Below are 14,729 nucleotides of genomic sequence, written 5' to 3'. Positions count from 1 at the left end.
CCTCCCAAATGTTGGGATTACAGGCGTGAGCCATTGTGCCTGGCCCAGACATTTTTCTGTGGGGGGAAGACATTCGTGTTTGCCATGACATCGTTTTTCCCTGCGCAGGGAGGAGGATGAAGGTGCATGATCTGCAGTGCTGCCGGAAATGAGACTGCCAGGGATAAGTGGGGCTTTCCAAGGTATGCAAAGGGCAGGGGTCGGATCATTGCGGGGTTTCAGACTCCTGGGAGGGTTATGGAATGTCTCCTGTCCATCCTCTCATTGATGACTTGGGTTATGGAAGCACCAGGGGTGCGCGTGTCCTAGCCACCAACGGAGGCTTCCTGCTCACGGATGTGAGGTGGGCGATGCACCAAAATAAACATATGGCACTCACAGGGGACTCGAAGAGGCCACTCCTCCTCCAGAGCCCCCTCCCACACGCCTATTCTAAGTCATGTCTAACCCTGTGATTATTCACAGAAAGAAGAAGGATAGAAGTTGCTGGCATTTGTAGTAACAGGATGAGAAAGTGCGAGACTTCCTGTTTTGCGTGTGTGACAGCTGCTGATAAGTGGGGGGCCCTGCACAGGAAATCCGCTCAGCTTCTGCAATGGGGCCTGCCTGACACTTGGGCGCTCCTTCAGAATCCATGTTGACGGCAGGACAAAGGGGCGCCTGGACCATGGGTGACGTGGTAGAGAAGAGTTTGGAAGGGCCCCTGGCACCTTCTGCAGATGAGCCCTCCCGGAAGAGGGGAGACTTGGTGGAGATCTTAAATGGGGAGAAGGTAAACTTTGACGACGCGGGACTCTCCTTAATCCTTCAGAGTGGCCTGGAGACCCTGCGAATGGAAAACGCGCTGACAGACGTCATCCTGTGTGTGGACATTCAGGAATTCTCCTGCCACCGCGTGGTGCTTGCCGCGGCCAGCAACTATTTCAGGTTAGCACGCCTAGGACTGGAGTCACACTGGGTGCAAGGAAGGGGTAAGGAAGAGCTGCGTTAGTGTGAGAACCCACTCTTAAACAGTTGCCCGTGGTATTTATGGCTTACACGTATATTAAGGCTTGTGTGTTTACTTAACATATAAGAATGGACACAATCACACTTTAAATTTTTAGGATTCAGGCCACATTAAAAGAGAGACTGGCATCATTTAAAAAGCAATGTTTATGTTTTACGGTAAACCTTCTGCGTATATTTCCTTGTTCCAAAGGATGGAAAATCCCTGAAGTCAGGGATTTTTCCCCTTGGTCTGACTAATGTGTTGGAAGCATAGTGTTGTCTTCGTTAATCAACAGACATAGAGAAAAAGGATGTGGCCCCTCTCTTGGAGTTATCAAATGACTTGTTACAAATTAGGGGCTTCTGTGTGCACAGGCAGAGTGCAGAAAGGGAACGCAGTTATAACGAGGCTTTAGATGCGAGAGGCCTCCAGCTGCAATAAACTGGTGGTCTCATAGTGGGAAGTCCTGGGGTCAGGAGACCCAGTTCCTTCTCAACAGTGAAACTTTAGGCAAGGCACAGTGCTCTGAATGTCTGTTCTGTCATCTGTAAGGTGAGGATAATGGTGATCACCTCTCAGGATTGTCATCATTAAACAAGAGCACGGAAGGGGTCTTACCCAGTGTCTAGCCTATAGTAAGTAGATGCTCAATATATCTTCCTTGGAATTCTTTTCCTGATTCTGCTTGGTTCAGCTAAGAACGATTTATTGAGAGTTTTGCATGAGCACGTCCCTGGGGTAGGAATTTTACAGCAGCAGGAACCCAGTGAACACTCCTGGATCCAGTGTTCTTCATGTCAGCGTGGACACAGGGGAAGCAGCCTGCAAGGGCAATGTGGATAAGGAAGAAGGCATTTTGGGAACTTGAAAAGAAATACCCTTATAATTCTTCTTAATGAGGTTCTTCTTAACTCTTGATTCTGGCTGAGGAAATTGAAAGCCATTAGTCTATGAAAGTATTATGGAAGGTGTTCTCTTTCCTTTTTTTTTTTTTTTTTTCCCTGAAGTGCCTGGGGAAAAAAACCTTTCTTTGTAACTCACAGAGCAGGATCGGAGGACTGATGAGGTCTTCGGGGCTGATAAGGCAAGGAGACAGCTGGCTTTGGGGAAGGCAGTGGCTGCTACATGCCAGACAGACATAGTTACCTGATTTTATTTTTATAACGGCATGATGAAGGTGGCTGATATCTCCTTTCACAAATGAGGACATGAAAGCTCAGCATTACATATCTAGTCATTGCTGGCGCAGGGATGGGGGACATTCTGGAAATCCTTGTTACTGCAATGCAAGCTGCCACCAGGTTTGGGGTTTCATTCCGTGGGAAGTGTGTAAAATGTAAAGCATCAACACAGCCTTCAAAATGGGTTGATAGAAACACCTTGCTTTCTCCGCCAACCTCCATCATATGCTTTGCACTGATTATGGCCCTATAAGGAGTGAGTAAAGTCAGGTTAGTTCAATGCCCTGGCTACTCATATTTAGGTTTATTCTTTTGTATTCCTTGCTATCGTGAAATGCATACCTGGTAGCAGTTTTGTGGGTTGGCCTGGCTGTGGACCAGGTCCGCTGGCCGTGTGGCCTTGAGTTCATCACTGGCCTTCTCTGGTCCTTGGTTTTCTCATTCTAAACGGGTATTTGGGCTCAGGTCCTTTTAGCCTTGACGATCTAGGGTACTTAGGAGTCTCTGCCAGTCATCAAAGGAGGCGATGGCAGTGAGAAGCTGGAGAACACGAGGGTGTAGGTGTCTCCTGCGTATGCAGAGCCTCTCCCAAAACCGCCTGAGCATGAGAGGAAATTCCTTCAATTCTTCTCCTCAGAGCAGTGACTTTTGCTTCTTCTCTTGAGATTTCCAACATGACTTTCCTTCTACAATGAGTACAGTCCTGGAGACAGGATTCTTTTTTCCGGTGCTACTATTAATATCAGCTCCTGTTTGTGGAGCGCTTATGGTGGGCCAGGCCCTCTAGCTTCCGTATCACACACACGAGTCCTCTCTATCCCCATGGCAACCCGACAAGGCTGGGAGTCTTATCCCCATCCTACAGATGAGGAGCCGAAGGCCAGAGTGTCACAGTGAATCAAAAAGTAGCCAAGCTGGGGTTTAGACCTTGGGCTGACGATAAATCAGACGTGGTCTCACTGCCTCTCTTGCTTTGTGTCTAAGGTTTCAAAAGGGGTTCTTCATATGCTCAGGTTTAGGAAGGTCAGGGAGTCTGCTCTAACTGGGAGGCTCTTTTCTTCTCTTTTCTTTTTGAGATGGAGTTTCATTCTGTCACCAGGCTGGAGTGCAGTGACGCGATCTCTGCTCACTGCAACCGCCGCCTCTGGGAGGCTTTTGACATAGCTCTCTGTGCTTCGGAAGGCCTGGAAGCCGGTTGTAAAATTATGTCATTTTTCCCCCTTTTATTCATTGAGAAAATAAATACTTTCCGCTAAGGGACTGAGCATAGTTTATTAAACACTTCCCCATTGACAGACATTTGGATCATTTCTAATCTACATTTTGCTATGATAAACCATGTTGTAATGAATAATCTTAAACATAAGTCTTTTTCATGTGCATGTCCTGAAGAAGATTCGCTGAGTCAAATGTATCTTCAGTCTTAGTGGTTACTGCATATTCTCCTTGATAGGGGCAGAATCATGTTGCATTCCCCACAGCCTTACCAAAAGAGGGTGTCATCCAACTGCTGAATTTTTACCAATCTGATAAATGAGAAAGAATATCTCAATTTAGCTTGAATTTGCATTTTTCTTATTTTTAAGTAGTCAAACGTCTCTTCATATGTTTAAGGGTCAGCTGCAGTTCTTTTTTTGTGGACTGTCTCTTCATTGCCTTTCCATTTTTCATGTATATTTTTTATTACAGATATGCAAATAGCAAACAAAGAGTTAAATAGTATTTAAAGGCTCATGATGAAAAACAAAAATTCCTCTTTCCTCCTTCACCCTGTCTCATGCACCAAAGGCTACCATTTTCTTTCTTTCTTTCTTTTCTTTCTTTCTTTCTCTTTTTTTCTCTCTTTCTTTTCTTTTCTCTTTTCTTTTCTTTTCTTTTCTTTTCTTTCTTCTTTTCTTTTCCTTTCTTTTCTTTGACAAAGTCTTGCTCTGTCCCCCAGGCTGGAGTGCAGTGGTGCAATCTTGGCTCACTGCAACCTCCACCTCTCAAGCTTGAGAGATTCTTCTGCCTCAGCCTCCTGAGTATCTGGGATTACAGGCACGTGCCACCATGTTTGGCTAAGTTTTTTTTTTTTTTTTTTTTTTTTTTAAGTAGAGACAGGGTTTCACCATGGTAGTCAGGCTGGTCTTGAACTCCTGACCTCATGATTCTCCTGCCTTGGCCTCCCAAAGTGCTGGGATTACAGGCGTGAGCCACCGTGCCCAGCAAGGCTGCCATTTTCAACTGCTATTTGTTTCTTCTGGCATCAGCTCTACGTTTCTACAAAATACACTGATGCTGTTCTTTCTTGATTTTTCCATGTTAGACATCGTTTATTGATTTCAGATGAGGATTTAGCATCTCTACCTAACCCTCTTACCATATGCTTTCCTTCCCTGTAATCTTTCAACATAATGTCACCACAACATGCGTTTCCATGATTATATTCATGAAAGCATTGTTCTCTGTTGAACCCAATTGCTCAATGATGACATTTCCTTTCCTGTCAATCTTTTTGTCTTTCCTGAAGTTATTAATTCACTCAAATTAAAAATTTGCTTTCTCTTTGGGGTGCATTTTGTTCACAGAAATCTTTTATGTGGTCCAGTGCTTCAAAGAATCTGCCAGTTCCCTTTTCCTCGGGATCTTCCTCCCTTGCACCATCTGACACGTGTTCCCTGGAACTGCAGGCTGGCCGGGACTCAGCGACTTCTCCATCATTCCCGTGGCTGTCTGCTATGCTGAATAGAGCCTTCTCCCATCAACCCCTGTCTTCTTTTCTGGCTTACGCTCTTACCCTGATAGGCCCATTCTCCAATACCTTCCTAGGAAACGGTGCATGGGAAGTAAATTTTTAAGGCCTTGCATATTTTTAGTTTTTTTGTTTGTTTGTTTGTTTGTTTGAGACAGGGTCTCACTCTGTTGCCCAGGCTGGAGTATGGTATCTTGATCATGGCTCTCTGCAGCGTGGAAGTGAGCCACCCCCCACCCTGCCCCTCGAGTAGCTGGGACCAAGGCATATACCACCATGCCTGGCTAATTTTTGTATTTTTTTTAGTAGAGACGCAGTTTCACCATGTTGGCCAGGCTGGTCTCGAACTCCTGACCTCAGGTGATCCACCTGCCTCAGTCTCCCAAAGTGCTGGGATTACAGGCATGAGTCACCCTGCCTGGCTTTTTTTTTTTTCCAAACATTTAAAATATTTTGATATTTCTCAGTGATGTGCCTTGGAGGTGTGTGTGTATGTTGGTGCCTGCATGTGTGTGTGTATGTGTGTGCATGTGTGTGTATGTGTGTGTACGTGTGTGTGTGTCTGTGTGTGTGTGTGTGTGTGTGTGTGTGGGTGGGTGTGTGTGTTTTACTCCAACCATTATGCTATGCATTTGATGAAATCTTTTAATCTGGAGAGTCACAGCCTTTAGTTCTAAACATTTCTTCATATTACTCCCTGGTAATTACATAGTCATTTTTCCCTTGTTCTCTATTTCTGGATCACTTACTCAGTACATGTGGCCTTCTAGAACAGTCCTCCAGCTTTCCTGTTATCTTTCTGTTTTACTTTCTGGAAGGTTTTTCTCAATTTTATTTTCCAACCTGTTGAGAATCTCAGTTTCTGATTTCCAAGTTTTTTTTCTTATTTTACTTGTGAAGCTTCATTTTTATAACATCCTGTTCTTATTTCATGTAGGTCATATTTCTGCTTGATCTCTTTGAGGTTTATATTTAAAAAAAAAAACTCTCTTCTGCTTTTGTTTGCTTGTTTTTGTTTGTTTCCAGTGTATTTATTTTTTTCTTCATTTTAGTCTCTTTTATTTTATTTATTTATTTCCTTGAGACGAGGTCTACCTATGTTGCCCAGATGGTCTCAAGCTCCTGGGCTCAAGGGATCCTCCTGACTCAGCCTCCCAAAGTGCTAGGATGACAGGCATGAGTCACCATACCTGGCCTCTGTCTTTTATTTTACAGGCTATCCTTAAATATCTGGTAGTCTTTAGGTATCTTTCATATTTAAGAGTCAAGCACTAAAGAGCCAAATGGTTTCTGGGGGGGCGGGTGAAGGCCTTGCAATGGGGTCATTGGATATTGAGCTCACTTTGTTCCTGGAAATTCACAGATGCCAGTATTTTCAGGTCTTTGCCTTGGTACCTTTCAGTATTTCCTTGGGTCTTATTTTCCTCTTGTTCTCTTGTGTGTGATAACTCCTGATTTTTGCAAAGATCTACTTTCTTAAAGAACAAGGAAAATGCAGAGGAAGTTTGTGGAAATAGCTATTGTTACCCAGTGACAATTCAGTTTTTTGTTAGCTAGAGAGACAATGAAACCAGTGCCCTGTGTAATTTTTTATGTGAGGGAGAAAACCTGTTTGGCCCCTGGTCATCTTGTTGTCTCTGCCGCAAACTGCCTCAATCCCCAATCACACACACAGCAAAAGCAGTTTCAAGCATGTATTTGTGGTGTCAGAGGACTATGGAGTGGGACTATGTCAACCTAGAAATGTCACCATGGTGGCCGTAAACAGGGGGGGCTATATTAGTAACGCAGACAATGCATTTCCCTTTGGGAGCTTATTTAAGAGTCTTGAGTGGAATGAGGGGGTTAGGAAAAATGTATAGCTGACATTGAGAAAAGGATGAGGGTTAATAGATCTTAAAGAGTCATCCAAAACGTATGTTTAAATGTCAAACAGCCAATGTCAAGGTATTCAAATATTTTCATAGCAGAAAAATTGGGGAAAGCATCAATTTAGCATTCATTTTATATGTATATATACACACACATATATGTATATATATAATGAGTGTTAAATGTTATATATATGTGTATGTGTATATATATATGTATACATATATATTTTTTGAGGTGGAGTCTTGCTCTGTTGCCCAAGCTGGAGTGCACTTATAGAGTGTACCTCAGCTTACTGCAACCTTACCTCCCAGGTTAAAGTGATTCTCCAGAGTAGCTGCTGCAATTACAGGTGTGTGCCACCATGCCTAGCTAATTTTTGTATTTTCAGTAGAGACAGGGTTTTATCATATCATGTTGGTCAGGCTGGTCTCGAACTCCTGACCTCGTGATCCACCTGCCTCGGCCTCCTAAAGTGCTGGGATTACAAGGCATGATCCACTGTGCCTGGCCTGTAATATATTTTCAATTTTTTTTTTTTTTTTTTTTTTTTTTTTTTTTTTTTTTTTTTTGAGACGGAGTTTCACTCTTGTTACCCAGGCTGGAGTGCAATGGCGCGATCTCGGCTCACCGCAACCTCCGCCTCCTGGGTTCAGACAATTCTCCTGCCTCAGCCTCCTGAGTAGCTGGGATTACAGGCACGCGCCACCATGCCCAGCTAATTTTTTGTATTTTTAGTAGAGACGGGGTTTCACCATGTTGACCAGGATGGTCTCGATCTCTTGACCTCGTGATCCACCTGCCTCGGCCTCCCAAAGTGCTGGGATTACAGGCTTGAGCCACCGCCTCTGGCCTATTTTCAAATTTTACAAGACTTCTCATGTCTCTTAGAAGTCTACTAAGAAAATGCCCTTTGTGTAATGCCTTTAGGCATGTGCCCAAATCGAAGTCATTGGAGATTGTGCATACTACACACGGAACCCTGCTTCCCAACGGATCTCCATATAAACCACTGGTTCTCACCATTTGGGGAGTCCAACTCGCTGTAAGCTGTGGTACACTCTATAAGTGACAGTGACCTGCGAGGGCAGCCATGCTGTGATTCCCAGGGCTAACAGAGGGAGGGGAGTCAGAGTGATGAGGGGAGGGGTTATCAGGCTTTTCTATGTCCTGTCTCATGACAGGCCCTTCCTACATGCATAGAAAAGCTTCCAGGAGAGGCTGAGCCAAGAGCAGGCTCCTTTGTTGATGCTGGTGCCTGGAAACCTTGCCTGGACTCTTACCCCTGTCTTGTACCCCAGTCTTTAGGTCTGGTTCCTTGAAGCTATACTGAGAGGACTTTGCCCACCAGCTACAAAAATCAACATGGGCTGGGCACGGTGGCTCAAGCATGTAATCCCAGCACTTTGGGAGGCCGAGGCGGGTGGATCACGAGGTCGAGAGATCGAGACCATCCTGGTCAACATGGTGAAACCCCGTCTCTGCTAAAAATACAAAAAATTAGTAGGCATGGTGGCACGTGCCTGTAATCCCAGCTACTCAGGAGGCTGAGGCAGGAGAATTGCCTGAATCCAGGAGGCAGAGGTTGCAGTGAGCCGAGATCGCACCATTGCACTCCAGCCTAGGTAACAAGAACGAAACTCCGTCTCAAAAAAAAAAAAAAAAAAAAAAAAAAAAAAAAAAAAAAAAATCAACATGAGGCCAGGAACAGGAAGGGTATTGTGAGCACAAACTATGCACTTGTTAATCATTATTACATATTAACCAGTTTCCGGATGGCAGAAAGTGGGGCAAGAGACTACTCTTAATCCAGGTGTAGATGTTATAATCCTGAGATTTTTCTCCATAATGGGGTAAGATGTCAGAAAAGAGCCAGCAAGTCCAGGTGATAGAATAAAAATGCCAAGAACATATACACCATCGAATACTATGCAGCCGTAAAAAGGAATAAGATCATGTCCTTTACAGGGACATGGATGAAACTGGAAACCATCATTCTCAGCAAACTAACACAGGAACAGAAAACCAAACACCACATGTTCTCACTCATAAGTGGGAGTTGAACAATGAGAACACACAGACACAGGGAGGGGAACATCACACACTGGGGACTGTCGAGGGGTGGGGGTCAAGGGGAGGAGGAGCATTAGGAGAAATGACTAAAGCATGTGGGGCTTAAAACCTAGATGACGGGTTGACAGGTGCAGCAAACCACCATGGCACCTGTATATGTACGTTAACAAACCTGTACATTCTGCACATGTATTCTGGAACTTAAAGTAAAATTTTTAAAAAAAATTTTTTTTTAAGTGCCAAGAAAAACAAGGAGTTAAGGCCATGTAGGTCTGGATTAGAATCTGGCTAAGAGCAAATGCGTTGAGGGTTGCTGCTGCCGCAGCAGGTACACTGTGAACTCAGGTGAAGCTGATAATTCTAACACCAGGGGCAGGCCCTGCATTTTCCACCTTTAATGGATTCCAACATTGTGGATCAGAACCAATATGATGGTGAATATTTCAGTATTACATGTCTATAATCCCTTATCTTTTTTTTTAAACCCACCAAGCACATGTAACATAGCAAGAAATAAACAATTTTTATTAAAAGTCATGAAGACTTGGAGGTGTTTTTGCTACTGAAGCATAACCTACTGAAAGCTGACAGTGATCAAACAAATGCAAGTCAAAATACTGAGAAGCTATTTCACATACATATGATTGGCCCAAATTAGTAAGTCTGATTACAAAAATCGCTGATGACAATGTGGTAAAATCAAACATAATGGTTGCTGATTGGAATGTAAATTGGCACAATCACATTGGCAATATCTGGGGAAACTGAAGAAGTAAAACTGGATTCCATCAATCTAACAATTCCATTACTCGGTGCCTTGAAGAAACTCTTACGCAAATGAACAAGAAAACACGTCTTGTAATATTCACTTAAGAACTATTTCTTACAGTATTTAAAGAGACTGTGACTCAGGAGGGAAATAAACTGGTTTAGTCAAAGAAATACTATACAACAATTAAAATGAATAGATTTATATACCATAAAAAGATACATGGAGGGAAAGAAGGAAAAGATGGGAATGAGATTTTAGCAGAGTCTTTAATGTTTTATTTTGTTAAAGATCTAAAACACATGGCAAAATGGTAACAACTGAAATTTTTGTGGTGGATACACAACTGTCTCCTCTATGGTGGAAAAGGGTTTGCAGAGTCCATGGACTCTGTATATGCACAGAGATATGTAATACCTGTATATATGTGCATATACAGGTAAGTGGCATGTGTATGGCCACTTCCAAAATTCCCAAAGTGCTGATAAATGAAAAGTTCTTCATAAGTTATTTCATGGCCACATCCAATATGAATGGCACTCCTCAGGTGGGGACACCTGTCCTGAACTGAGGTGAAGCTGCTTACAGAGTCTTTATTTATTCCACCTAGGGCTACTATTCGTGTACTCACTGCTGAAGTACTAACACATTCAAGAGTGCTGGAGGTGCTATAGAATATTTAAGATATGATAATATCCAAAGAATTCTGAATCCCAAAGCACATAAGGCTACCAGATTTTTGGGTAAGGGATTATTGGACTTTCCGACAATGTTAACGGTTTTCATTTTGGTGTTATTTGACTTGTAAACATAGTTTACATGCAATTTTGCATCTTGCTTTGCTCCCTTTTTTATTATAATATTTTTCCAATGGTGCTCCATACTTTTCATAATTACTGTTTATTATATTGCTATCAGTTTCAACAGAGGCATACTATGAAAATCATTCTCTCACTGTGGACATTTAGGTTGCTTCCAGTATTTTGTCGTTATAAGTGATGTGGTAATCTTCATATTAGGCATTTTTCTGTTTGGAATACGGATGGCCAACACTTTTGCAGGCACTTTGCTTGATTCTTTTATTTCATTCAGTCTTCATAACATCAAGTAGATAGCAAGGTGTCCATTTCATCCTTAGGGGAACTCACTTTAATGGGAAGAATCGTTTTCCCATGGTCTCTAAACTGAAAACAGGCCTCTTCACAGGGAACAAAAATGTGGCTAACAGGGTATTTCCTATGACCCCTAAGCTCCCCAAGACTCTTTTGCTAGTGTGGGCTACATAAGCTGAAAATGAGGAGGAAATGTAAGTCAGAGTCTCCATGCGCGCATACACACATACACAGGCAGGATACTCTCTGAACGTTCATTCCAATTTATGTCCAGTGGCTGAGCTGACAGACCCCTGTGGCAGCATGGACCCGGCATGCCTTAGGACATCAGTCTGGATCAAAGGGTGAAAAAAGAAATAAGGAAGCAGGGTCAGGGTGTGCAAGGCGAAAAGATAGGGTGCTCTGAAAATACAGGTTCTCAGGAACCTATGGGACATCATTGCAGCTAGAACCAGAGAACTGCTTGGTACCGCAGAAACAATTTACAGCACTGGGTGTGGTGGCTCACGCCTGTAATCCCAGCACTTTGGGAGGCCGAGGTGGGTGGATCACCTGAGGTCAGGAGTTCAAGACCAGCCTGGCCAACATGGTGAAACCCCATTTCTACTAAAAAATACAAAAATTGGCTGGGCGTGATGGTAACCGCCTGTAGTCCCAGCTACTTGGGAGGCTGAGGCATGAGAATGGCTTGAACCCTGGGAAGTGGAGGTTGCAGTGAGCTGAGATTGTGCCACTGCACTCCAGCCTAGGTGACAGAGCAAAACTCTGTCTCATTAAAAAATAAAATAAAAAAAAAGAAAGAGAGAGAGATAAACAACTTCCAGCACTGAGATTTAAGTCCAGATTCTGCCAGTTACTGGCTCTGTAAATCTTGGAGGAATTGCTTGGCTTCTCTGAGGCTCAACACCAACATCTACAATAGAGTAAGGTGAACAGTGTATGTCCACTGGTCCCAGCCAGTTGTGAAATGCACATAGTAAAATGGATTCATTTATTAATTTGTTTGCCTCAATACTTTATGCATGGTAATAAATCAGATTTCTTAGTTCTGAGAAACATAAATAAACTGTGGCTTATTTGAGAAGAGGAATTTATGTAAATGATAGTAGGAACTCACAAAATCCCCGCAGAAGTTTGGAGAACCAAACCCAGAAGGCAAACAGGTGCAAGGGAGGCCAGACAGGGGCCAGGACCGCAGCCTGAGGCCACCCAGGATGCATGCGGGGAGGACTTCCTGCTGCTGTGCAATGCTGGGGCCACAGCTGCACAGATGCAGCCACGGGCGCTGCTGTCGAGGCTGTCTCTGGAGGCTGGAGTCTGCTGCTGCTTGTCCCGCCTCCACCAAGCAGGCTCTCCTCCATCCAGGCTTCTGTTATCACTGGCCTCCAATTCAAAACTATTTGCTAGGCCTGCAACAAGTGCAGAATAGATGTTAACGTATCATGAAAACTACCCAGTTATGAGGGAATTTCATGACCCTTGTCACATAGGCATCAGAGGTATGGATCCTGAGACCCAACAAGGCAAGAAGGTAATTATTGGCGCTTTCACTCCTCTGCTCCCTGCCAGACTGAGTAGTCCTGGATTCACCCTTGGATGCTTTCTGTGGTCTAGCACAGAGACCACAGAGGGGATATGTGGCGTCAAGTCATCATCCGGCATGGGTGGACTAAAACCAGGTTGAAAATGGAAGCCCTGCAAAGGCAGTGATCACCTTACTGTTCTCCTTGGTGCCACTGCAATGGCTGGCATTCAGCAGACACCCTGTAAACGGTTGAAGTGAATGAAAACTTGCATCCAGTCACTGATGAAGCATCCTGGCTGGAGCAGGAAGGCCTCCCAGAGCTGGGCGGGAAGCTGTTGTGCAACTTCAGAAAAGGGGAAAGAAAGATGATAAAATGTGGGTATCACGGGAAAAATAGGAAGGAGCAGTTACAAAATCCAAAATGTCTCAGAATATTATGGGTTCAACAGGTTGCTCATGTGACCACCTGCATATCGATGTGCCATGCAATGTGACTCTTGCAGTCCTTTTTCTTTTGCAGAAAGAGTGGGGAGGGGGTTCTGCACCAGGACAGAAGAGCCATCAGGTCCTCTGATTTTTCAAGGAATTGTCTCTGTCACCCCTACCCCTGGTGTCTACAGCATGGGGATCTTCTTTCAATCAAGATCCAAAAATCTATTCTTTAATTTTAAATGACTTTCTATGGAGCTCCCAACTAAAACAAAACAGAAATATTTTCATCACTCATAGCTCAAGTTGTGAGCTTCATCCCTGCCTCAAATCCACGGATATGCAACTGTCCCTCCGTGAAAATGTTTTTTTCAGGACAAGATTCTAACATGGTAAACAGCAAACGGTCCATAAGGAGAGCTGGCCACCAGCAGAGCATTTGTGTTTTTGGTAAAACATCCATTCGTGCTGCTGCATCTCCCTTTATCGGTGAGCATTCTTTTGATTTGAAGGGATAGGAAATCGAGTCAATCTGCTTAGGCAAAGAGAAGGGCCTTGGGTAACATTACCAAATCACAGGAAGGGCTGAGATGCAGCCGAGCCCAGGGAGGAGAGGACCCAGGCCCTGGCATGCCGTCGGGGCGTTCTTTCCTCACCCCTCACTTGACTTCTCTCTCAGGTTGGATTTCTCAGGTTGGCTTCTGCCACACCGTTGAGGGTTTGCCAGTTGGCTGCTCTGAGACTCCTAGCCTTGGCTCTAGAGGGAAAACGAGGGAATTCCTCCACGTGGCTTGAAAAGCCCCCTAAGAAAGACTCTGATTGGCTCAGCTCCATTCAGTTACCCAATCCTAGGCCAATCACTGTACCAGGGAGGTGGGGCACAATGATCAGCCCCGCCTAGGTTTGAAGTCCACCCTTGGCCAAAGAGCTGTGCGCGTGCGCGTGCGTGCGTGCGTGACGGAGACCCAAGACAGCGGGGCGGAGAGGTCTGTAGTGACGTGAGAGGTCCTGCCTGAACCGCATGGTTTGAGTGGGGCCTGGGTGGGGCGATTTCTGGTAATAGGCTGATTTACTCAGCTTCAGGGCTTTTCCCTGTGTTATGCTTCCATCATGTTATCCCAGAGCCTTTAGTAGTAAAGTAGTAAAATCTCGTTACACTTTTATTTGGAGGCAGTCTCACTCTGTTACCCAGGCTGGAGTATAGTGGCGTGATCATGGCTCACCGCAGCCGCGCCCTCCCAGGCTTAAGTGATCCTTGAAAGACGAAGTCCGCCAAAGAGGGATAACAAACACTGCTTTACTTTCTTATCAGCCAATTCGTTGTACTTTCGCCTTGGCCGTCAGGAAGCTCCGTGCACTAATTTTCTTTAGCCTGGGTTTCAGTGACATACTCTCCTGCGACTTTAATTTCTTGACTCTTGTCTTATTTTCGCTGTTGCTGTTTTGTGTTTTATGATACCTCTGCATCTTTTGTATAAGCCTTCTTAAATTCTTTTGGTGAGGCCATCTCCGTATAAAGAGAAGTTTCCTTTGCTGTGAATGAGTATCATTTAGGCAACCTACCTGCCTTCTGCCAGCTGTAAAGGCCAGCATTCCTTTATTGTATTTAACTTCTGTGGAAAACTTGAAGGCCACAATAATTACAAGTGTGCTGATACTGCTATGGCTTTAAAATACAATTAAACCAAACTAACAGGCTGCATTATGGCCCTTTCTGAGGAGACTATCTGGGATCTATGGTAAATAATAGACACTCCACAGGTTTGTGCATAGTGATTCAGGTCTAGGGTCAAGTGAGACTTTATTGGATTGAAAAGATTATGTGTCTTGTAGAGTAAGCTCAGGTTTTCGGAGGGCTGAGTATCAGGGTGTTTTGGTGTTGGGGGAATTATGGGAGGGGCAGAGGCCCAGTGGATAATTCCTGGAAGGTGGAATTTTATTGTGTTTTTGTGTATAGTGGGCACAATACAAGATATAGAACAGAAGAGAACAGAGATTAGGGAAAGTTAGGAAAGTGTCAGGTGACTAGCAGTGTCTTTAAAAGTC

At 44.1% G+C, this 14,729-nt stretch overlaps 1 protein-coding gene across 1 annotated transcript in view; it reads left to right on the top strand.

Moving 5' to 3' along the window:
• Positions 1 to 532: 532 nt before the first annotated feature.
• KLHL6 (kelch like family member 6) overlaps positions 533 to 14,729 on the top strand; it is a 63,743-nt gene continuing 49,546 nt past the window's right edge. Inside the window, exon 1 of the mRNA XM_003926938.4 lies at positions 533 to 927. Coding sequence (XP_003926987.1) covers positions 635 to 927 — 293 coding nt within the window. The 5' untranslated portion in view covers positions 533 to 634. The remainder of the gene's footprint in view (positions 928 to 14,729) is intronic.

Source organism: Saimiri boliviensis, chromosome 8 (genome assembly GCF_048565385.1).
Source record: "Saimiri boliviensis isolate mSaiBol1 chromosome 8, mSaiBol1.pri, whole genome shotgun sequence".
Classification (NCBI taxonomy): domain Eukaryota; kingdom Metazoa; phylum Chordata; class Mammalia; order Primates; family Cebidae; genus Saimiri; species Saimiri boliviensis.
This window is presented reverse-complemented; position numbering and strand designations above follow the sequence as displayed.